Genomic DNA, 25,739 nt, shown 5'->3' on the forward strand with positions numbered 1-25,739 from the left:
GTGATGTTGGCAGAAAATGAGTTTTCAAGATGAAACGGCACCAGAACGGCGAAGTGATCCGGTACAAGGTGCGGTCGGTAGCTCAAGGTTTTAGCCAACGGTATGGAACCGACTACGACAAGGTGTTCACGCCGGTGGTCTGTCAAACTACGTCAAACAAAAAATGATGGTCAAGCAGTACGACGACGTGAAGACGGCCTTTCTCCATGGCAACCTTGAGGAGGAGATTTTTGTGAGACAGCCCCCTGGATTTGCAGTTGCTGGTATACCGATCGAAGAAAAGCCGTTTGGTTTGAAGCAGGCTGCCCGCTCGTGGAAATGTCATCTACAAGAGGTCCTCAAACTAGCTGGTTTCCAATAGTATGATGCGAATCTTTGTTTGTATCGAATGCGTTTTAGAGGAATGTGGTGTTACGTTCTGGCAAAAAGAAAATTCCATTCTTCTTCCGGACAACTAACAGTACCAGAAAATGGTAGGACAACTACTCTGCCCCCACTCGCATGTCAGTCCCATACCGTTTTTTTCGCATACTGAGATAATGGCCATTGAAGTTCCAAATCGCATCTCCATATGAAAATTTAAAACAAAAATCTATAAAATTGAAACATCATCGTATCTTGTTGAAATTTTGCTGAGTTATCCATCATTCGATAGATTACCATCAAGCGATTTAGTTTGATCGAAATATTATTTAGTTTTGTGCAATCAGGTCATGTAAATTTTTAGGGGAACTGTTATGCAGGTACTTTTAATATGGGACGCACATGACTTGGTATTTTTTCCACTCATGGGCTTACAAAATCGCAATTTTTGTTATAATTTATGGAAGTACATTAGAAATGAACCATATTCATTGGCTCAATTCCAAAGTGACGAAACGTCAAATGGGGCTGTTATGCGAGTGGGGGCAGTACTGTACATCGCATTTAACACCCGTTCATATATAGCTGCAGCGATTTCGATTATGAGTCGGAAGGTTTCCTGTCCCACCCAGCAAGATTAGACGGAGCTGAAACGTATGTAGAAGGTTTTAAAATACGAGGAAATTTTCCAATAGATTATTTTTACTGATATCGAGGGGACCACCCGGTAGCCATAATGGTCCGTGTGTGGTTCACAACATAAATACCATGTTCATGGTTAAACAAAAAATGGTTCTAAAAAATCCCGGTGCTTTAAGCTGAATTTTTCGAAAGATCATTTCTATGGATGTTCTGGATTTTCCAGGGGACCACTCGGCGGCCAAAATGGTCCATGTGTGAATGATAACATCAATTCCGTACTTTTTACAGATGTTTCGGATCTTCTAGGGGACCACTCGGCGGCCAAAATACTCCGTGTGTGAATCACAACATCAATTCCGTACTCAAGGTTCGACAATAAATTATTCTTTTTACGTATGTTTCGGATCTTCCAGGGGTCACAATGACCAGTGTGTGGTCAAAACACCAATTCCATGATCAGGGTTGTGTAACAATAGGATTTGAAAAAAAAAAATCCCGGTGCTCTACGATGAAATCTACCAATTGACCATTTTATGGATATTCCAGATCATTCAGGGGACCACCCGGTGGCCACAATGGTCCGTGTGTCACAACATCAATTCCATACTCAAGCGTCTGTTATCCATGCAAGGAGCGACTTACAACAGCGTCTGTTCTCCATGCTAGGGGCGGCGTAGTTCACCATGGTTTACCGGAAATAAGGAGAAAAAGTCCTCCAGAAATTTAGGTGGTTTGGCAAGCCAGCTTTTAAAAAAACATACGCAACGAAAACATGCACAACCGGAACAATCAGCGGAGACCACTGCGATGAAATTGGAAACTCGGTTTGTGTAACTGCAAATATTTCAACTTCATCGGGAGCACACGCGTGATTGGGTGGTGTTCGATAAATGAGAGAATGTGCAGGTTGAGGATCAAATGCCGGTTCTTCAATTTAAGCATTACCAACGTCCATAGCCCACATTCCGGAAGCACTGATGATGATAAGGACGCATTCTACGCGCAGCTGGAACGTGAGTACGACAGCTGCCCAAGCCACGACGTAAAAATCATCATAGAAGATTTAAACGCTCAGGTTAGCCAAGAGGGGAAGCTTAGACCGACTTTTGGATAGTTCAGCGCCCACCAGCTTACGAACGAAAACGACCTATGACTAGTTGATTGCACTGCCTCCAACACTTTTTCATGCTCAATTGCGATTAAACTATCAATATCAGTGCGCCGCCTGGAAGAGGCGGTGTGCGAGGAGATGGGACAGCTGTGCCGTTTTCAAGAAACACGCAAGTTCTATCAGAAGCTCAATGCATCCCGCAAAGGCTCCGTGGCGAATGAACCACGAGTTGCATCAGCTGTTTGGTGAACCATCCATCGTTCACACCGCGAAAATCGGAAGACTGCGGAAGGCCGGGCACGTAGCCAGAATGTCGGACAGTAATCCGGTGAAAATGGTTGAGCATGAGCATGAGCATGAGCATGATTGACCGCCTACGGTTGCTACTCCGTTATTGCCAGGTCAGCTGTAATTACACAGAGAACCAACAGATGAAGTTTGGGACTAACGTCATCTTCAATGTGTAAGAACTGGTGACCTAAAAATAAGCAATACCGGCGCCGGCCGTGTCCGAATGCAGGTCAATTAAGGAATGGGTAGGATAATGTTGACATGATTCTCGCTTTGATCACTGAAATCACTGGGATGTTGGATGGATAGGGTAGGTAGTGTGGCAGGGTTCGTTTTGGTAAACGGTATGCCGTGTATAGCGTGTATTTTGATCGATAAAAACAAATCTAATAGTTTTTATTGAAGGCCGCACAAAGCAGAACAGAAGTTCGGTGACCGGCCGATCGTTCTGCTTACCGCACAAAGCAGAACTAAATTTCGATGACCGGCCGATCGTTCTGCTTACCGCACAAAGCAGAACTAAATTTCGATGACCGGCCGATCGTTCTGCTTACTGAAGAAAACATGTCTTGTAACCCGCCATTTTAGGGTTACAATTAAAACCCCTTGGTTCTTGGGCCAATTTAGCTCAGACCCCCAAAAAAAATTGTAAATAAATGTTTCTGTGTTCGTCTACTAATTTATTATTAAATGTCTGTATATAAAATAAATGTCTGTGGTCCATATTTGTATGTTTGACTGATATTTATTTTGTATATAGTAGCTTTAGGGTGTAAACAAACAATTCTATTAAATAAAAGATGACGTTTGAGTCCAAATTTGTACATTATATTTAGTTGTTTGTTTACCTCCTGGTTGGTGTTAAAAAAAAAAAATATTTATTTACATTATTTACAATATTTATTTACATTATTTATTGGATTCCTTATTTACATTATTTATTCGAATATTTATTTACCCTATTTATTAAAATTATTTACACTATTTACATTTAAATATTTCCGTATATAAAAAAAAGGAGAAAAAAAAAGAAAACAAGCACTTAGGGCTGAATATGTACAGGTTTTGCATGCAATCTAGTTAAAATTATTTGAATTTAAATCTAAAATTTAAAAACGCAAACATCAACCAAAACCCCTAGATATAATACTAATAACCATCAACGAGAAACGCAGCGATTCGCCGAAACGCACACCATAACGATATCGTCGGTTTTGGGCGTTATATTGGGGGCGGCAAAAATAATATAAAAGCGCCATTTGGCAATAGAGCCTCTTAGTTTTGCCATCGGTCCAGAGGAGTGAAGAAAGTGTGTGACACCCATGAATTTGCCTCGTCTCTTAGCAAGTTTCGTGAAGAACGGTACGTTAACTTCTAAAGTTACAGTGATTTAAAACATTAACAGCTAGTACATCACGACGAGTTAAAATCACTTAAGTCTAATTGTTGTGTACGGACCAATGCAAGACCGCACCACGGACAATCGAAATAGTGAACACCAAAATTGTGAACAGTTTCGAAAAGCAAAATTCGATTGAGTTAGGTCTGCTTGGTCACAAACGTACAAAGAAATGGTCCGAGTGAGCGTGGTGCGAACAATTGGCCCTGACGAAAGCGAGAAAACAAAATGGGGGCCGGCTGATGCTTTTTTATTTCACCCAGCAAGGGATATAGGACGTCAATTTTAAAATGCTTATTAAAGCGTTAAAACACATTTTTGCCTAAAATTGTTCACTTTTTTGGGTTAGAAATTTAATTTACTTTTATATAGGAAACACGAAAGTTGAATTATTTCGATTAAAAAAACATGTGTAGGTAAGGAGCCTAACATGTAGTTTTTCAAAATTCTAACCGTACGTATTTAAAAGTTTTCAGCATATCACTGTTAATAACATTTTAAAAGCATTTTAAAATATACTTCCTACACTTCACCATGTTGAAAAACAGTGATTTCACGCACACGTCCGTCGCCGCTAGATGGCAACAGCGCGGCTACGTCAAAGCGAATAAACGAGTCCGGATGGTGAATAGTGGTCCGAGCCGATGGTTAATTTAGTGCTTGGCATGACGCACGTGCTGGCCAGTCAGTGATGTGAAACAAAGTCTGTGCCCATCGGCTCTGGTGACTCGCTCGGATTGGACCACCGTTAACAGTGCGCGCGCGAAATTTTGTACCACTTCCTGGACCTTAGTACCGTAGGCCAATCGTTACTCAAAGGCCATAGTGTCACCAAGTTTTTCCCTCGTCAAGAGTGGGAATGAAGAAATCGAGTGATGCCACCTCCCTGGCATAGAGAAGCCAAGTCAAGCCCCTTTGCCCGCCTGTAGTAAAGTGCCCCTCGCTGGAATTGTGTTCAGTGCTCAACCCTATCGGTATGCTGTATGTCGACCAACGAGATCATCAATCGGCCGCAACGAAGATGTACCTATGTATTGAATAAATCGCAAGTATAATCAAGAATATCCTATGACACGCTAAACGTTGTTCATTCAAATGTCCCAAGATTATGTTACCAAAAAAAGTTTTGAATAAATGATAAAATGTTAATTATCCGAGCTAAATTGATTAGTTTTAAGTATCTATAATATTACATCCATTTTCTTCGTTATTTCGCTTGTTTTCTATGCTGTTATCATTGTTAATCGATTGCCCAATAACCACGTGGGAAGCTTGTCCACCAATCTCTACCAGGAACCCGAAATCATACAAACGACCCTATAACTTATAACTATCGCACGAAAGAGGCTGTTGTAGAGCCCACCCCAAGTGGACACCGTGGCTAGACCAGTGTCCAGGGGAGTAGCCAGGGGTCCATCTGACCCTTGTAGATATAAGATAGTTTCAGTCTGGACGCGATCTCCGAACGTTCTACGTTCAATACAAAACAATAACAAACCTGCTTTGATTGTTTCACTTTCTAATTTACTCGCCGGCACATCAGAATCAGACGTTTGGATAACCACGCGATCGTACTGCGTCCAACACAAAACACGAACAAACTTGATTCTACGACGAAGAGAAAAAAAAAACTAATACAATGCAGGCTTGGTGATTTTTGCATACTAGGAATCGTGTTACTCCGACCGAATCGACGCGCACTAATGAAGCATGATTTATCAACTTATATTTATTTCGTGGATTATCCCGCCACGAAGAAATAATCTCACACAATGCATGCTCAGCATCTTCTGCGTATTGTGAAACGCGTAGCTTCGAGAAAACCGACGCGCACTTCAACACGATCTACATTTTACTAATTTTATCAAGCACTTTATATTTTGAATCGCACCGGTTTTTCTTAAATCTTACCCTCACCCACCCTCAACATATACTAAATATAACTCCACGCATTCTTCCATCGTGCGAGGCTTCTCTTGACAAATTACTATCTGTTTCATATTTGGTATTTTTTTCGTTTGATTTTTTAATATAATCAAAATCCAAAGTTGCCCTTAGAATCAACGGTTCTCAAAGATTCACAGAAGAACGCAAAAAACTACAAAATGTATTGTTCATGACTAATATGGAGAGTCTTATTAAATATAATCCCCGATGGCGGCAGTTTATTTGTTTCTGTCAACTATCACCTATCACGTTTCCCCTATTCAGGCCTCTTGTCATCATAATTAATAGACTCATTGTTTAAATTTGTAGTGTAGCGCTAGGAACGGATTCTGAACATCTATGGTGTACAATATACTAAAATATGCTACGTCCAAAAAAGAAAAAGTGTTAAGACAAACAACCAAATCATTTCAAAATAAATCATTTCTTGCGATCCACGTGATTTCCAGCATAAATGTGTGGATTCCTTAGAATGCCTTGTACCACCCAGTGAAATACAAACGTTTTTTCTACAATGTGGCTAGCACGATACTATGCCCTGGGAAATAAAGAAAATTCTCAATTCAAAATCATCACCAGGAATTTAGTCTCACTTCATAGTTAAGCAATGCCACAAGGATGATAGCTTGCACACTCGGAGCTTGTATGTAAAGATCTCTTATAGTAACGCAAACGAGTCCAAACCTGGTCCAAACCACCTGATCTAAATATGTACTTGAAAATTTACAAATGTCGTTACGTACCTGAATGAGCACCATCTTACCAGTCCTGATAATGATTAATTTGCACCAAACTCCAGAAGTAGCAGACACAGTGCGTTAGGTCATCTTGTTGTTCGACAGGAGTCATAAACATTACTGCTCCTTCAAATAAAATAGTTTCTTCTATTCTTAATTAATCGACAGCACTGTTTTTTTCAAAATTTATTATTTATTTTTATATAATTTTTCATACCTAAGATTTGACGGAAGAAAAATTTCCTTGACGCAAAAACACGTCCGCCAGATGACACGGCTCACTACGATCTTCTGTCGGACAGTAATCCGGTGAAAATGGTTCTCGACAAAGATCCGACGGGCACAAGAAGGCAAGGTGCGCAGCGGGCAAGGTGGATCGATCAGGTGGAAGATGACTTGCGGACCCTCCGTAGACTGCGTGGCTGGCGACGTGTAGCCATGGACCGAGCCGAATGGAGAAGACTCTTATATACCGCACAGCCACTTCGGCCTTAGTCTGAACAAATAAAAAATAAAAGGCTCCGTGCCACGAGATGTGCAGGGATAAGGATGGGAGCATCTTGACGAACGAACGTGTGAAGGAGATAACTACGTCAGTTCAGCGGACGATGGAAGCCAACCAGCCGCATCCCCCACCTTGACGAAAGTTAAGGATGCATTCCAACAGCTAAAGACCAACAAAGCAGCGGGTAAGGATGGTATCAGAGATAAGCTCATCATGATGAGTCCGAATAAGCTGGCCACTTGCCTGCACAAACTGATAGTCAGGGAATCTGGGAAACTGAACAGCTACCGGAGGACTGGAAGGAAGGGGTCATATGCCCCATCTACAAGGGGTCCGCGACGTTAGGCATAAGTACGTTAGGCATAAGGACGTTAGGCATAAGTACGTTAGGCATAATGGACGTTAGGCATAACGGACGTTAGGCATAATGTACGGTAGGCATAATGGACGTTTGGCATAATTCTGCCTTCTTTATGTCATGGGCTGTTCTTTGGGTAATTTTATGCCTAACGTCCATTATGCCTAACGTACTTATGCCTAACGTCTTTATGCCTAACGTACTTATGCCTAACGGGGTATACCCATCTACAAGAAAGGCGACAAGCTGGAGTGTGAGAACTTTCGAGCGATCACCATCCTTAATGCCGCCTACAAAGTGATATCCCAGATCACCTTCCGTCGTATGTCACCAATAGTAAATGAGTCCGTGGGAGTTATCAAGCCGGTTTCGTTGACGGCCGCTCGACAACGGACCAGATCTTTACTGTACGGCAAATCCTTCAAAAATGCCGTGAATACTAGGTCCCAGCGCACCATCTGTTCATTGATTTCAAGCGGCATACGACAGTATGGACCGCGTAGAGCTATGAAAATTTATGGGCGAGAACAGCTTCCCTGGGAAGCTTACCAGACTGATCAAAGCAACCAGTGAAGATTTCGGGCTTACACTCCAGTTTGTTCAAAGGTGATGGACTTTCGTGCCTGTTATTTAACATTGCGCTAAAAGATGTCATGCGGAGAGCCGGGTGTAATACCGGGGTACGATTTTCTACAGATCCAGTCAATTTATTTGTTTCACGGATGACTTAGACATTGTCGTCCAAACATTTGCAAAGGTGGCAGAACTGTACTTTCGCTTTAAGCGTGACGCAACAAAAGTTGGACTCTGGTGGTCCAGACATCGAAGACAAGGTACATGCTTGTGGGCGGAACCGAGCGCAACAAGGCCCGCCTGGGAAGCAGTGTTACAATAGACTATAGTCTATCTTGGATCCTTGCTAACGGCTGATGTGTTAGTCGTGAAATATGAAGGCGCATCATCTGTGGAAGTCGGGCCTACTACGGACTCCAAAGGAATCGGCGGTCAAAAAAGATTCACCACCGCACCAAATGTGTCATGTACAAGACGCTGATAAGACCGATAGCCCTCTACGGACATGAAACTTGGACAATGCGAGAAGGACTTGCAAGCACTCGGAGTTTTCGAGAGATATGTGCTTAGGGCCATCTTTGGCGGTGTGCAAGAAGACGGTGTGTGTCGACGAAGAATGGACCACGAGCACGCCCAGCTCTTTGGCGAACCTAGCATCCAGAAGGTAGCTAAAGCCGGAAGGTTACGATGGATATGTTGCAGCAACCCTGCAAAGATAGTGTTCGCTTCCAATCCGGTAGGTACGAGACGATGTGGAGCACAGCAAGCGAGGTGGGCTGACCAGATACACAACGACTGGGCGAGCGCGTGGCACATTCGAGTATGGAGAGATGCGGCCTCCAACCGCGTATTGGGTTGACGCCCCATTGTTGATTCAGTGTTCTGTTTACATGTGTAAGCTAAATAAATCAATGATTTATATATTATACGATTTATTCAATCAAAGGGTGGAATCAACATTCGCAATTTGTCATCCAATAGAAAGGTAGTATTAGAGCATCTAGGAGACAAAACGACTTCTTCCTGGTGGTAGTAATAACACAAAACGCATTTCTGGAATGCTGTGGGATCCTGATCATGATTGCTTCAGCGATGAAGTTGAGTCGCTCAAAATCGCTGCTAGGGCAACGAAACGACAGATGTTTGAATGCGCCATGAGCTTCCTATTTGGTTCACGGAAAAATTCTGATGCATGTTGTTTGACGCACCGACACTGCGATACAATGGAAGTGCAACTTCCCCTTTGGATGGAAGAAATGGACGGAGTAACTGAAGCATGTAACCGATATTCAGATACCCGAACCGAGAGTCTAACTAGCTGTCTTCGGTATCGTAATCCTACACCTTTGCTTACAAAGCTAGCTGGAAACCCAGACAACACTCAGTATGATGCTGATCACTCGAATTGAAAAAAAACAGTACCCTAAGATCTCGTGGAGACTCTTCGATTAGCAAAACATTAGATTCTTCAATGATCTACTGGGTTTTGTCCGTTTGTCCGTTGTTCTATCTGATGAACCATTGATTGAATTGTCTTTTTTAATCTTCGGATGTTCCAGTCATTTTCCAGATTTTGTAGATTTTTAGATCTATCATACAAATTCTTTATGTTCTCACATTCTCTAGACTGTCCTGAATTCAAATGCTTCAGATTACTGATACCTTAGCGTCGTTCAGAGTTTGACATATTGACTCAATTTTTGGTGAGCCTTTAGAATGCCTCAATTATTTAATTACCTACGGATTCCATAGATTTTCCAAACTCGTATATTTAATAGATAGCATAGGTATTTAACTTTTTTTATGCTTTTTTCAGTTGGTTTTAATACAAAAACCACAAACATTTAATTTTGAGATCCAATCAAAGTACATGAATAAATATTTTTGAGGTAATGCTTTTTATGTCTCACAAATAAGTTTTCTGAACAGTCTCTGGTCATTTGAGATGAGGCAAGATGGCTTAGGTAGTATGCAATGCTTGAATTATGTATCAATCCCACACGCCAAATGCATAGTTATATGACAAATAATAAACAGTTGCCAACTTCATCCCCTTCAGTTCTATAGGTATCGAACAATGTTTTCGAATAAATAAAATCACAAAAAAAGCTCGAAACTATGTACACTGATGGAACCATTCGCTCTGTCACGATATTGAACAAATAAAAAATGAACGGATACAACAATCATATGGCACATCCTACCAATGCTTGATGAAGCTTAAAATTGGATGCCTTTTCCAGTTCATGTTGCTTCGCACGGATCAGAACAGCAGAGGGCTGCGAATTTCACGTGAAATTAAACTTCAGCGTATTGATAATGATGTCGTCAGCTCAGCGATGTCATGTTCAGCGTTCGCGCCAGCAGCGCAGCGTTGGCTTGTCGTGAGCCAACATGCTGTTCACGAAACAGAAACTTTCAATGCTCAAGGGCCTTCATGTTTGGTGGGAAAAAATGCGCGCAACTCGCAAAACAGCGGTGTGGAAGGCAGCAGACGGAAGAATTTCGGCACCATTCGTTTCGAATCATACCGACTAGTTGGTGATGTGCATAGGCAAATACACAATGCACTAGCTGCAGTCAGGGTGAAGCATTTTCAATAAACATATAGTTGAATACTTTGAACAAGAATTCGACAAAACATGCAACGAAGATTGACACGTGAATGTTTCTGATGACGAATGCTTCATCATTTTAAATTGAGATTGACTAAATTGTTTATGAAATATTGCCCAACGATATTACTTACATATGAATAATTGTGAAATGTTAACAAAAAATAAGATTACCCTTTAGAATAAGGTTGGAAAAACTAACAAACAGCTAAACTTGAATATTTTGCACTCTGGCAGGCACCGTCTCATCACTCGCAGCGTTGTGGGGCCGGATTTTATGGCAGAGTGATTTTTTGCTGCATTGCATTGCTGGTGATGAAGAATATTAATCATTGATAGACTGATTTTCAAACTTGGTATTTCACGAGTTATTGACTCGATGGCATTCATAATTAGAGCGTTCGTTTTGGGTGATTAATCATGAATGTGATGGGACTCAGTCCATGCTGATTTTGACTTGCAACTGGAGCAAATTTTACAAATTTAATTCATTAGTGCAAGCCACCCCATTTATGTACTACTGAAATGATTTATTCATGCCCCTTGTCAACTGCATGTTAGAATGTCGTCTCGTCGCGTTAAATGAGAGAGATCCGTGAGATCTAGCGAGGCGTCTATTTCGAATGCAAATGATTTGGAATCGTGTCAAAGGTTAAAGCATCATTTGTTCACAAGAACGTTGCGTTCGCATATTAGCATAACGAGTGTTGCTGGGATTTTTTTTCTTAATGATGAAAGGAATTTATAAACCCACATGCACTGGTTTAAGTGTTTTTAATTTCAGTTTCAGCTCAATCAACTTCCGAAAACTTCAAGAGCTGTGTTTGGTTTATGTTGCTGACCTATGTTCAATCTTCCTATGTTCCTGAGCCAGCTATTCCAATATCTAATGTCGAATTCGTTTTAAAAAAGTTCCAACCTAGGTTGGAACCAGTTCCAACCTAAGTGCTGTCAAAGTGTTTTTTTATTCGCTCAGGTTCGCACTAGTTCCAACCAGGGATGCCAGATGATATTTTCATATGTCTTCACAGTCGTTTAAAAATGTCTTCAAATGTCTTCAATATTAAAATTATGATTATCAGCGAGAAATTTCAAAATCTAATAGGTTTGTAAATTCTTGTTTTACGGATGTGGAATAATGTTTAATTTTTTAACATACAAATTATTAGAATTCAAGAGAATATTCTCTAAAATTCTTTAATTTTTTATAACGAGTTTCCCTGGATTTTGTACTGAGTCGGATTTTTAACTGAATTTTCACTTGAAATTCTTCCAAATTTCTTTTTAAAGAATATCCTGTTGGGATTAAAAATTTACTGTGAAAAACTTGAAGAAACATCCAGAGAATTTTCTGAAGGAACTTCCGGTAAAATTTCTAGATCAAATTCCGGATAAATTACTGCTTCTTATAACTTATACTAATTTCTTTTGGATGGAGCTTCTAATTACTTCTGGAAGTCTCCTGAAGAAATTTCTCGAGGAATTCCTGTTGGAACATCCAAATGATTTACTGAAGAAACTTCCGAAAAAAGTTCAGAAGGAACTTCCGGAGGAATTCTTGGAGGAACTTAAGAAGGAACTCCTGTAGATACTTCAAGATGAATTCCGGAGGTTTTTTCTGGAGGAATACCTAAAGGATTTTCCTGAAAAATTTCTGAAGGATATTCCTGAGGAATTACTGAAGCAATTTCCGGTGGAATTCCTGAAGAAACTTCTGGAGAAATTATTGGAGGTAGTTCTGGATGAATTCTTGGAGGAGCTTCTTGAGGTATTGCTGCATAAATTTCCCAAAGAAATCCTGGAGGAAATACCAGATAAATTTCATGGTATACTTCCGGAGGTATTCTTGGAGAGTCATTCGGCAACTTTTTTAAAGGATCTTCCAGAGAAAGAACTTCCGGAGAGATTCCTTGAGGAGCTTCCGCCGTAATCCCGGGAAAACTTTCGGAAAAAAAATCCTGGTAGAACTACTGGAGGAATTCGTGAAGGAACTACCGCAGGAGTTCTGGGGGAACTTCTGGAGGATCTTCCAAATGAATTCCTGGAGGATTCTTCGGAAAAAATTCCTGAAACTTTCAGACAATTTCCTGGAGGGATTGCAGAAAGACTACCAGGACGATTTTTTGAAGAAATTCTTAGAGGAATTCGCAGAGAAAATACTGGAAGAATGTCCAAAGATATTTCTAGAAGAAGAATCAAAGGAATTCAAGGAAAAAAATAACGAAAGTGTGTAGCAAGCTTCCTCTGAATTTCTTTTTGGGACATTTTCCTGTAGAAATTTACCTTGAAAATTATAAGAAATATCCATTAAAAACCAGCATAATTTCAATTTCTTATCGACATTCGTAAGAATTTTTTTTATGGAAATTAATTGGAACAATTTTTTTGTGGAAATTAAAAGGGATTTATTGTGGGAGTTGTGGATATCAAGATGAATTTCTTATCTTGAAGGATTTCCTTTATATCTTTTTTACGGAAATTATTAAATTTAAATTTTGTACTGAATTTCCAATTTCAATTCTCTTGAATATAGACAAGAAATTCCTCATAATTTTCATTGGAAATTCTTTTAAAAATTCAGAGAAAATTCAAAGAGTTTCCAGTCGGATATTTAGTGGAAAGTCACATGGAAATACCGAAAACATCAAATGAATTCGTAAGGAATTTAGAAAAAGATCAGATTCTAGCTCAACGGTTGAATAGATTAAATCAAGTCATAGAAGAGTTCAATATAATTTTGCCGTAAATTAGATCGGTCATTGGGTTCCGATGTAATGATCAAAATACCTTTTTACATACAGGCCATCGGGAATTTTTTAACCAGCGCTCAACTCCAATTTAAGTGCATTGCATTTATCAGCCAGCTAGTGTGAATGTATTTTTATGTTTGAGATTCTCAGCCCCAGACAAAGACTATTATAACTTTTGTTTTTTTTTTGCATAATTTACATTTAGAAGTCGCAGAATTTATAAGTAAGAAATTAAATTATATTTTCTCTCGCTGGCTTATTGATTGTCTTCAAGTATCTTCAAATAAGTAGATAAGTCTTCAAATATTTTGAAAAGTCTTCAAAATGTCTTCACGAAATAAATGTCTTCACATAGATTCAAATGTCTTCAAATTGAAGACATGTCTTTAAATCTGGCATCTCTGGTTCCAACCCCAAAGCTGTCGGGTTCGCACTGTGTTGTTTCACGGTTTCGCACCGGGTTCACCAATACAACTGTACTACAACTGTCAAAACCACGTGGGTGGGTGGGACTGGGCGGAATAAACAAGCAGAAGGGAGAAACGAAACTGTCTGTTAATTAAAATAAAATGCGCGTTGAAAATCTTTTTTCCGGGAATTTTGTGATATTTGTTGTTGTAGTTTAAAATGAAATTAATCCGGTACTGTTGTCTAGATTCAGTTTTAAAAATAATTGTTAAGGAAGTTAAGTATTCATAAGTTCATTCAGGTTTTTCTCACAGATGGTGTCCTAAATTAGGTCGGTGGATGGAATTATGTAGTTTGGGAATTCCTCTTGAAACCCGTTCACAAAATCCGCTAAGAATTGTCAGAAAAATATATTTGAGGAATACCGAATAGAATTATTTCTTATGCAGAATTTCTTTTAAAATTCTTCAAAAACTCTTTCGTGCGTTTCAGAATTTTCTTCGGGAAATTTTTCTTCAGAAATTCTTTCTTGAATTTTTGGCGATACATATCTTTCAGACATCCCTCCATATTTTTTCCAAAAGATCCTTTCGAGATAAATTCTTTTGAAAATTCTTCTAGGAATATCTTTGAACACTGTTCCAGGATTTTCTCTGGAAGTTGCTCCAGGAATTAATTTGGAAATTCCAACAATATAATTCCTTGAGGAAATCCTTCTAGAATACAGAAACTTACTCGAAGTATCCTTCAGGAATTGCTACGCAAGTTTCGTACATAAATTCCCCCGGAAGTACCTTGAGCAATTCCTCCGGGAGATTCTTGAAAATTGAAAATGCACGGGGCCCAAAATCCGGCGGAAAATTTTCCTGAGGTGTGAGGCTACCTTTATCAGGAGAGATAGCGAGGAAAAAAAATTAGCGAATCCTGGAGAATTTTTATTACATGCTTCTGAGTGTTCTCCGATAAAAAAAACTTTTGCAGAAATAGATGAATTTACGGAAATACGGAAAATACGGAATTCGTGGTATAAAAATGTGCACGGGATTATTGAATATAATTAAATAGGGGAACTGTACCGATCTCCATCTCACTGAACATATATTTATCTCAACGGGAAACAAAGAAATGCAACACCAATTTCGTCGCCTCTTTTTGTCAACATGCGTGCTCACTGCTGAGAAAAATCACAAAAATAATAAACAATCCAAATTCCTTTCCATTGCTTTGTTTTTGGTGGGATGAATATCGGAGCTGTGAGATGAATTCCAGGAGCAGTTTCCCTGTTTATATCCACCCAAAAGTTATTTCCACTATCCGCAAAAATCAGTTCACGGCAAGGTTCACGCACTTAAACATATTTGTTTATCATGATCTGATTAGTCAACGCCAACGCACTGCCAGTGCACTGGATGTCCTGGATCATATGTTTCGAATCAAAACAAACACTATGCTACGCACACCAACATATCCAATGACAGATGGAACTGAAAATGTTTTTTTTATTCAGGGTTCGGGTTGGCACTGACCCAGGTTTAAAAACGAATTCGACATAAGTGTTTGGCATTGGAGTAGTTTGGATTCTTGTCGACAAACAAAATTGTATATATGAGAGCCATCTCCTGCAGTAGTAAACTATTTAGCCAATCTGTCTAAACAGAATTGCCGTGTCCTAGTCAAGGCTTTGACAGATCACTGCCGACTCAACTATCACATGGCAAAAATTCAACGTGTTGAATAATTTGTCTGTGGTAGTTGTGCATCGGATTATAGAACTTCTTATCATCTGATATGTAACTGCCCAGTTTATGCGCAGCTGCGTTTCCACATATTTGGTAAACACTCACTAAGTGAAATTGACTTCAGAAACTTCAGAGAATTCTGTTGTTCATAACCCGTTATAGTAAGGAGCTATGAGCTTGTATACGTTTATAGGTTGTATGGTCGTCAAGGGTCCCTTTCCAAAATTCCTATTTTTCACCCATCCATATTCCTTTTCTTTTTGACGTAGGACTACGTCTGTCTTTTCTATATTGGGGCACACTTTGCGATTGCGAAAATCGAACACCGTAACGAAAATATGATAGACTTTGAACGTTAATATCTCAGCCGTTTCTCGATGGATTTCCAATATCTTTGGACCATTCTATCAAGGATGAGTCAATGCTTCATTGTATTGTTCTAAAATACAGATTTTCAACTATTTATTATTGAAAATTACCCAACAATTCAGGGATAGTAAAACAACTAATCCCGTGCATGCATCTCGAGCACAGACATCTAAATCAAGCAACTTGCGGGTTTGGATCTAATCCTCATTAACCTTCTTTAGTATAAAATGGTAACCCGGAAAAATAGATTTCATAGATTCCAGTTTGAGACAGCAGCACGTACGGACGTGTTTTTTGCTCGCGCTATTTTTTCAAGTGTATTTTCTCGTTCGTTCGCTGTTTACGTTTTCGCTTCGTCGCGTTGGCGTTATTTTCTCCCGGACACGTCATGGGAGACTCGGTGGCCGATTCGTTCGCTGGAAAAGTGCCTAAGCGCATTGCTCTTGGAAACGCGGGTAACCCCTCCAAGCAGCTTTTGCAGAGTAACGTGTTCTCGCCGTTGCCGCTTGATGACGCCGGCAATCCGCCAAAAAAGAGGAAGAAGCAGCAATCGCAGCTGCCGCAGGTGCAACCGAAGCGGAAGGAGAAGTGCCCGCCAGTGTTTGTGAAGGGCGATCCGCCGGATTTACGCCCAAAAATTCGCCAGCTGATCGCTAAGGGGCTGAAATGCACTTTTTGGCTATGCAGCGAGGGCGTGAAAGTGATGCCGGCAAACAAGGACCATCATCAATCCGTCGTGGAGTTCCTCGAGGTCCACAAGTACGAGTACTACACTCATGACCACCCTGGCACGAAGTCGCTTAAGGCTTTGTTGCGAGAACTCCACGACATGAAGAAGGAAGAGCTCCAAGCAGAGCTTGAAAGTTGCGGACTGAAGTCAGTAGCCGTACACAAGATCGCTCGTCACGACAAGGCGAGGGGATATCGCGACCAGCTTTACCTGATCCATCTGGAGCACGGCTCCACTACCTGGAAAGACCTGAAGCTGTTTGGCGTTATAAATTACACCGTCGTTGACTGGGAGCGATATCGGCCAGTGCACCGCGATGTCACGCAATGCACCAACTGCTTCAATTTCGGGCACGGCACCAGGAACTGCCGCATGAAGCCGCGCTGCAGTAAGTGTGGCGAACACCGTCCGACTGACGAGTGCAACAAAATGGAGGTGGCCGCTCCCAAGTGCGCCAACTGTGGCGATAAACATCGGGCTACCACAAAGGGCTGCCCAAAGCGAACCGATTTCCTGGAAATCCGGAAGAAGGCTTCCACCAGGACCATTCCGAAGAAGAACCGTGTTCCTGTATTCAACGAGGTGAACTTTCCAGCCATCCCGGCTCCCCGTCGTGCGATTCCAATACTCCCACCGCTACAGCCGCACAAGCGACTGGCAGCAGCAGCTGCATCGGTCCAAGCTCCAGCATCGTCGGCATCATCCACCAGCGAATGGCCGCCGCTCCCTTCTCCTGGGTTCCGTCAGCAATCGGAGAACGCAGCCGTCCCACCAGAAGAATCTGCCCCGCTGTACACTCCGGAGCAACTGATGTCGATCTTCGCGCAGCTCGCCACTTGGCTGCTCGGCTACAAAACCCGCTTCGACCAGGTCTTCACTTTTGGCATGTTCATCATTGAAAATGGCTGCTAGGGTGGGCCTGGTCAACTGGAACGCTTGCTCGCTAAAGAGCAAAATAATTGAGCTGAAGGATTTCCTTGAGGAGAAGGAAATAGACGTGGCGTTCATGACCGAAACGCACCTAAAACCGGAGGTGAACGTCATTATTCCGGACTTCCGCATCGTGCGACTCTACCGGCCGACCAGGGGAGGCGGTGTGGCCATCGCTCTTCGCTACAACATTATCTGTCGTCTGCTTCCAAGCTTCCAGCTCAGTGTCATCGAGGCCATCGGTGTCGAAATCACCACTTTGGTCGGCACAATTGCGCTCATCGCGGCGTACTGTCCAACACAAGCCAAAGCCGGCGATGGATCATCAGCTGCCCTTCGGAGGGACATCGTCAAGCTTACGCGGAGGCAAGGTCAGTTTATCATAACCGGCGACCTCAATGCCAAACATCATCCCTGGGGCAACAGTCGCGGCAATCGAAACGGAACCATCTGGAGCAACGGCATGGAGGAAGGCCACTACACGATCTTGAGCCCGGATTCCCCCACTCGGCTGAGTCGGTCTGGTGTCCACGCAACCCTCGACCTCTACATAACAAACCTAAGTGACCACGTCTCGCAGCCGGTCGTCCACCAGGAACTCAGTTCGGATCACTATCCGGTGATGGCGGATCTGGGCTCCTCGGTCAATCGGCACCAGCAGTTACGGAGAAACTACCATCGAGTGAACTGGCAGCGGTTCCAGCAGTGCGTTGATAACTCCGTCGATTACGAGGTGCGTCTGGAGACGCCGGAAAGTATCGACCGCCAGCTTTGCACTATCGAGGAGGCGATCACGGCGGCCCGGGAGCAACACGTACCGACGGCTCGGCAGGTAAGCAACTCCTTAAACATCGACACACTCACCAAAGATTTGATTCGATTGCGGAATGTCACTGGCAGGCAGTTCTAGCGTATTGGACTGCCTGAACATAAGGCACGCTGCAATCGAATCACAAAAATTATCCAGGCCAGAATGGTGGACCTCAAAAATAACGATTTCTCAAATAAGATCCGCACTCTCCAAGATTATGCTAAGCCGCTCTGGAAAATGAACAAAATACTAAAATCCAAGCCTCGGCCCATTCCACCTTTGATACCACTAGACAATAATGGCTCTAAGGACCGCTTGATAACTCCTGCAGAGAAGGTCGCTGAGATAGGTCGCACTTCGTCAGCTCACACAATCTTGGGCAGAACATCGTCAGTCCACACGAAGCAGCCGTCAACAAGCATGCTAACAACATCCATTTGATTCCCAACGACTTGTCGGAGGAGTTGAAGATCTCAGGTGGCGAAATGACGGCCTATATCAAATCATCGAAGAACACGAAGGCCCCAGGCTTCGACAGCATCCTGAATCTCGAGCTCTAACACATGAGTTCTTTGAGCACTTCTCGTTGATCTTTAATCAGTGTCTCCGGCTCAGCTACTTCCCATCGTCCTGGAAGTCAGCGAAAGTCATCCCCATCCGGAAGCCTGGGAAGGATCCTTCCTCCCCCAGAAGTTATCGTCCCATCAGCCTTCTCTCAGGGTTATCCAAGCTGTTCGAAAAAGCTATTCATCACCGGTTACTTGAGTCTGCCGAAAATCTCAACATCTTGCTCGAGGAACAGTTTGGTTTCCGACGCGGTCGGTCAACTGTACACCAACTGACTCGAGTTACCAACGTCCTCAGACGAAACAAGTTTGTCTCAAAAACATCCGCCATGGCCTTACTCGATGTCGGGAAGGCGTTCGACAATGTATGACATGATGATTTGACAATGTATGACAATCTTCCCAGCTACCTGGTGAAAATCATCAACAATTACCTGTCGGCAAGGACATTCCGGGTCTCAATCAGCAGAGCGAGTTCCAACATCGTCGCAGGCGTCCCCCAGGGCAGTATTCTCGGGCCCCTGCTTTTCAATCTGTTCACCTCCGATATGCCAGAACCTCCAGAAGGCGGCATTCTGTCTCTGTTCGCAGATGATACCTGCATCGTATACAACGGTAGAGTGATCAGAGCGCTAGAGGCAAAACTGCAACGAGGCCTGGATGTCCTGATAGAGTACCTCACCAGCTGGAAAATATGTATCATCGCGGCGAAGACCTAGGTTATCATTTCCCCCCACCCTAAATCCCCTCAACATGTTCCGCCTAGGGACTGCAAAATCATCCTCAATGGCACGACTGTGGAATGGGCCAATGAGGCTGACTACCTTGGCTTGATCCTGGTAGTAAATTAACTGGTGGTAAAATTAACAGTTGGCTATATTTAAATTAAAACACTATTTCAAGCTCTATCTGGTTAAAGGGCGAATGTCGCAAGAGAGAATTCTCTTCGTCGACGTCCCCTCTTTTGAATAAAAGTGACAAGCAGGGGATTTCTTTGCAGTTTATCACCTCAGAATGCAAATTCGCATTATTTTCTATCGTTCTGAGGTGAAAACCCACAAGGAAATCGACTGCTTGTCACTTTTATATAAAAGAGGGGAAGTCGACGAAGAGAATCCTCTCTTGCGACATTCGCCCTTATTCCAGATAGAGCTTGATTTAGGAGTATGTTAAACATGCACAAGTTTTCCCCGAAATAAAACAAGGTACCTGAGCTATTTAATATTTTGGTTTTAGGACTGAACGAATAGGGTGGGTGGACCAATTGTCGCCATACATAAGAACAACTGGTTAAATAAGTAAAAGGCATGCGGGTCTACTTTATATATCAAGTGAAAGGTTTTACTTCCTGCTCCTTAGAACAGCTGTGAAAACCATAATAAAATTTGTTATAATCCTCAAAATTGATTAATCCATAATAGGAACGCATGCATCAGTTGTGGCACTATTCTTAATTTTGGTTCCTTATTTGGCAAATCCCATTGTTTTCTTATGGGATTGGCCAAATAGGGACCAATAGTGCGACAACTGGTGCATAGGACGTCAAAAATTAAGCAAAATCAATTTTTACAATTATGCTTTGCTTGTTTTGTAAGAGATCAAAGGTATTATCGTATCAAATGAATATGCTTCATCGAACTTGTTTTGTGGTGATTTGATTGGCCATTTCGCATATAAAGCACTAGTGCGACAACTGGTGCTATAGCCACAACTGGTACATCTAGCCTAGCTATTACTGTCCAAAATATCAAACGAGGCCGTAGAAATAGCGTCTGATGTTATTTTCAACCGTAAGCTTTAATTCTTAACAAATGCATCACAACATTGTGCAATTGTGAAGCGGAAGTTCAAGAAACAATCCATATCAAATAACCAAGATAAAACTTTGAATATCTAAACTTGATTTCAAAGTAACTGATATTCTAAAACTTTTTTTCTTCTTTTTATTTTGAAATTAAGAGCCGTACACGGAAGAAATAAACTACCCAATAGTGAGTTTAATTCACCCAACCTCGAACATCCGTACGGGAAGCCAAAATTGAGTAAGTATGGTCGAAGTAGTGCCTTTACTCCCATGTTAAAAAAGTATCCAACGGAAAATTTATTTACCCAAATGTAAGTTTAATTCACTCAATTTCGACCTCAGGTAATAAAACTCAAAATTGGCTTCCCGTATTGAACTGGCGTCGTTGGATTGTTTCGCTCTTTTGTTTTTGACAACAGGAGAAAGAGTGGATGAAAGAGAAGAGAAAAAATAACTCAAAAATAAGTTTGAAAAAACTCAACGCTTGGTACTTTTATTCTTCCGTGTAGAAAACTGTTGACGTGATACTCGCTTTGATAGAAGCCGACGAGTCATTTGCACTTCCACGAGAAATCACTGGTATCTTGGATAAATGAACAAAATTTCGGTGACCGGCCGGTTGTTTTGCTTTTCGCACAAAGCAGAACTGAATTTCGATGACCGGCTGTTCGCTCTGCTTACTGGAGAAACACGACTGCACAAGAAACAAATTTCCACTTTCACAAAGAATTAACTAAATTTCGATGGCAGAAACTGCTGTTGATTGTCCGGTTTGAGTATTGGATGATTTCAATAATATTCCACAGTATCTATGTAGCAAAAAGTTAGTTTTCTGCGGAAGTCAAAAATCAAAACTGATGGGCGAACGAAAGGCGATGATCGCAAATGTTATGCTCTTTTTGCCGGAGGTGCCTCACTAGTGTTTTATACCGTAAATTCGGGCAACTTTCGTTACTGTGGAATATTATTGAAATCATCCAATACTTAAACCGGACAATCAACAGCAGTTTCTGCCATCGAAATTTAATTAATTCTTTGTCAATTATGGAATTTTTCAAAAATATAATGCATTTTTGCCTTTCTCGGGCTTTGGCCACACTGGCACTGCACTGGGGTGGTTTGAATTGGGGACTGCAGTTGCTTTTTCCAAAGAGGAAGAACCTGTCATTGAGAAACTCATGATTGGGGTTAAGTGAATTAAATTACCGGTAAATAATGTAAATATTGATCTACAAATATTTCTCAGCATGAGTATAGAATTAAATGGAAATTTGTAGATGGTAAAATAATATTTCCAGTAACGGATTCGAGCACATGTGCTCCAATTAAAATAACATTAATTTCGCTTGCATTTTGCACTCACATGGGTACATGGGCTAATAGATCACATGAAAAAAATCTATTGATTATGTATGTTACCTTAGATTTTTGAGGTAAAATCAATCTACCAGAACAAAATCATATTAAAGAAAAAGGTAAATTGTTGATGTTGATAAGTTTTGAGAAAAAACAATATTACGTTCACATCAAAGTCGATTCGAAATTTGTTAAATAGCTTGTTTTATGGTCACTGCTGACGGAATCCAAGTTTCAAAGTGCTCGCGTTTTCGGGGCACACCACTCGATACGGAAGCAACGCACAACTGTCATTTTTATTTTTTCACGCATCAAAGCTAAATCAACAAAAATGACAGTTGTGCACCGCCTCCGTATCAAGTTGTGTGCCCCCGATAACGCGAGCACTTTGAAACTTGGATTCCTTAAGTGATCTTAAGCGGTTCCTCTAATCGGGTGACTTTTTTAAATTTCATAATATTCAATTTGCGTTGCGTCAATCAACGCCAACTTGATGAGTTCCGATGTTTTCTGCTTCCCGAATGTCAAACATGTAAATGCTTACCTACGAGTTGGTCGAGGGCAAAAAAAAGTATTTTAGTTACTAGATAAAGATTGTCGCTGTCGTCGCTGTCCGGAACATCTTTTGCTGGCGAGGATAGGGGAGCTAAATGTCATAGAAGGAAAATCCATACGATTTGACAGCTTAGTACCCAACATGTTCCGGACAACAGAACAAAAGGAAGCGAAGCGACAATCTTTATCTAGTAACTAAAATATCTTTTAGGGCAAAGGTGTCTATTTCTTTATTTTCATTACCTTGCTAGAATTTTTACCAATGTCCTCCAAATTTAAGAGAACAGTGGCTTCTCTGAGCTGAAGATCTGTGGGCGGCACTCACTGCTATAAAAAGATTTCAGTAAACTCGACGCGGCCGCCACTCGTAACAAATAGTTAGCACAGATGGTGCGCGGAATGGGTCGTTTGACACAGCCCTACAAGCGCCGTGTACTGAGATATTATGAAAACCGGTCCGAACTGAAACTGGAGTTGGCCATGCGATTCGGCTGCATCAAATAACAGAGGCGGCATGGCACGGTCGTAAAATCAACCATAGCGGCCGAATTAAACGTACATGTTTACGAGACTAAAGCTTTTGCTGTCAGAATTGGGTTCAACTTTGTCGCTGGTAGGTTGGGTCGAGGTTGGGTTTGTAGATAGTATGATACACCCAGGTTTTTTTTTACACGGTTTGGTTTTGGTCGTTTAAGACCTTCAGGGTCAATGAAGCAATGAGTTAACCCCACGAAAAAATTCACAAAAAATCAAAGAAAATTCAGGGGGTATTAACAAAGCTGTGAAAGTTCAGGTTAACCGAGAAATTAATGAATTCCAACCGTGTAAAAAAAAACCTGGGTGTACTTGATTATCTGCAAAGAAACGGGTGTTTGATCCTTTAGAAAACAACAAATAATAACAACAATAGCTACAAGAAAGGTGGGAACCGCGGAATTGTACGACTGTTAAAAAACGCTCTGGCAGAACAAATTGTCAACCCAACAGTGTATGAACACTATATTTTCTATTCTATAAGTAAAATTTCTCCAAAAACTGTGATTTAAAAAAAACTGTAGGATTTATCACATAGTATAGGTTTTATAAAAAAACATGATAATTCACACACGATAATTCGAATCGAATACACACAATACATTAAATGCTGGACAAAACTTACTATAGACATTCTATACAATGTTGACAGATTAAATAATGAGTTTTTAAATTTAACTAACTTTAAGTTGCCAGTTCATCTTTTAATAACATACAAAATATATTGGAAATTCAACTAGATGTAAAAATATCAACGGAAAAGGAAAATGCAAAAAACATAGGGAAAATTAAATTAAATAACTGTCAATTTCACAAGCTAGCGTAGTTAGAATTCATTAAAATTCACAAAAACGTCAAATTAAATTGAATATTTAGATTATTTACATGCTCCAAATATGTACTTGAAATTCAATAAAAAATAACAAAACACTTCTAACTGTGTATATTATCCAAAAAGTTAGATAATATATTTATGTGTATCAACCAATGAGTTGGCATTTAGCTCAACGTGGTAATCAATCATAGTACGCCTAGCAACAGACACGGATAAAATTATCAACTCAAGTCCAATCAGATCGCTACAGTCATTGCTACATTAAAGGACAACACGTGCCATTCTAAAAAGTGAAAGTAGAAACTGCCCACACAATCAACCGCGACCGACGTTGGTACGTTCCGATCACTTCATCACTGATGTGATAGGCATTTCGCACTGGACCCGTTCACATTCACCCAATCTATTGCAATAAATCAAATACATGCGACATATCGACAGCTGGTACCACACGAGTTCACTTCCGCAAAACGATTGAACTGACCTTGCCCCAGTGCCAGTGGCAGTACAATCACATTATCACATCGATCGGCTTCACCCACCCAACAAAGCCAACCGGGAATGGAGTCTGAAGCCAAGCCATACAAGGTCGACCGCAATCACTGTCCTGCTGCTCGCGGCTTGGGCTGCACATTCATTAATCCCCGGTTTGCCATAGTGCAGTAAGTCTTCTCTGTTGCTCCACTCAATTCCATCCCCAAAGCGATTACTATGCAGTGTATATGAGAAGGATGATGATGGCGATGATTACAATGATGCAGTTATTTCTTGCTCACATACCAATTTGAATCCAATCATGATTGCCTCACACTTCGTTTACTTGCTTCTTTTCCAACTCACGGCCGCGGACTGCCAACTCTCGGGGTATTATTGATTCAATTGAACCGATCAGTATCCACTAGGTCAGGTTTGGTTTCGACACACCCTATTGTACTCCCGGGCACAATCACTTTCCGAGATCACTAGTGTTCCCCCCTTCCTTCTAGCTGCACTCGATGGCCAACGAAAAATTTGTTCACGGAACCACCAATTGATGTCTACCTTGATGCCCTCCCGGCAAACTCACTACCATCGACCGACGATTCGACGACACACGGACCGATCTCCGAGTTACACGTAACTGAGCATGGATTTACCCCGCTCAAAAGCTTTTATATGGCGACCACTTGCAATGCGTGCCTCACCCTCGGGTCGCTCCAAAGGGGTTGCATGGGGTGGTCGATCGGAATTCTACTCTAAGCCCCTAGAGCCCGATTTTTTCCCTTCTATGAGCTACAACAGCGATACCCAGTTCGACCCCTGACGACGCGACGGCTCCTTCGGCTCGAGCCCGAATGCTACGAGATAACTTTATACCCTTATGTGGTCGATAGAACAAAACACACGTGGAAGACCGACTCAATCGAATGGCTCCTTGCTTTGGCTATATGCAACCGATTTAGAATAAGTTGCTTTAATTATGACTTATGACATTATGACTTTTGACATTATTATGTTTTGCTTCTAACCAGATTTCTTTATAAGCAGATTCTAATGTTTGTAAAGACAATTTCAAATTCTTTACAGACATTTTATTTTGCTGTCGAACATTATTATTGTTGGCCAAGGCCAAGGTTCCAAACTTATCAAATCCCAATATTTGAAAAGAAGCTTAAGAACCAGTTCGCGAGAAGCGCGACCCCCTTTCCAAGCGAGGTTGCAACGATGTTCCTCGATTTGGATGAAATTTTCAGGGTTTGTTCATATATGTAAGAGAAGACATTTTGCAATTTTTTAGATTTTTTCATTTAGGGGAAGTGGGGTAAAACGGC

General features: G+C 41.3%; 1 protein-coding gene across 1 annotated transcript in view; it reads right to left on the reverse strand.

Moving 5' to 3' along the window:
* LOC134205526 (tyrosine-protein phosphatase non-receptor type 23-like) overlaps positions 1-25,057 on the reverse strand; it is a 63,976-nt gene extending 38,919 nt beyond the window's left edge. The window contains exon 1 of the mRNA XM_062680813.1: positions 24,709-25,057. Coding sequence (XP_062536797.1) covers positions 24,709-24,726 — 18 coding nt within the window. The 5' untranslated portion in view covers positions 24,727-25,057. The remainder of the gene's footprint in view (positions 1-24,708) is intronic.
* Positions 25,058-25,739: the final 682 nt, after the last annotated feature.

Source organism: Armigeres subalbatus, chromosome 1, assembly GCF_024139115.2.
Source record: "Armigeres subalbatus isolate Guangzhou_Male chromosome 1, GZ_Asu_2, whole genome shotgun sequence".
Taxonomy (NCBI): Eukaryota; Metazoa; Arthropoda; class Insecta; order Diptera; family Culicidae; genus Armigeres; species Armigeres subalbatus.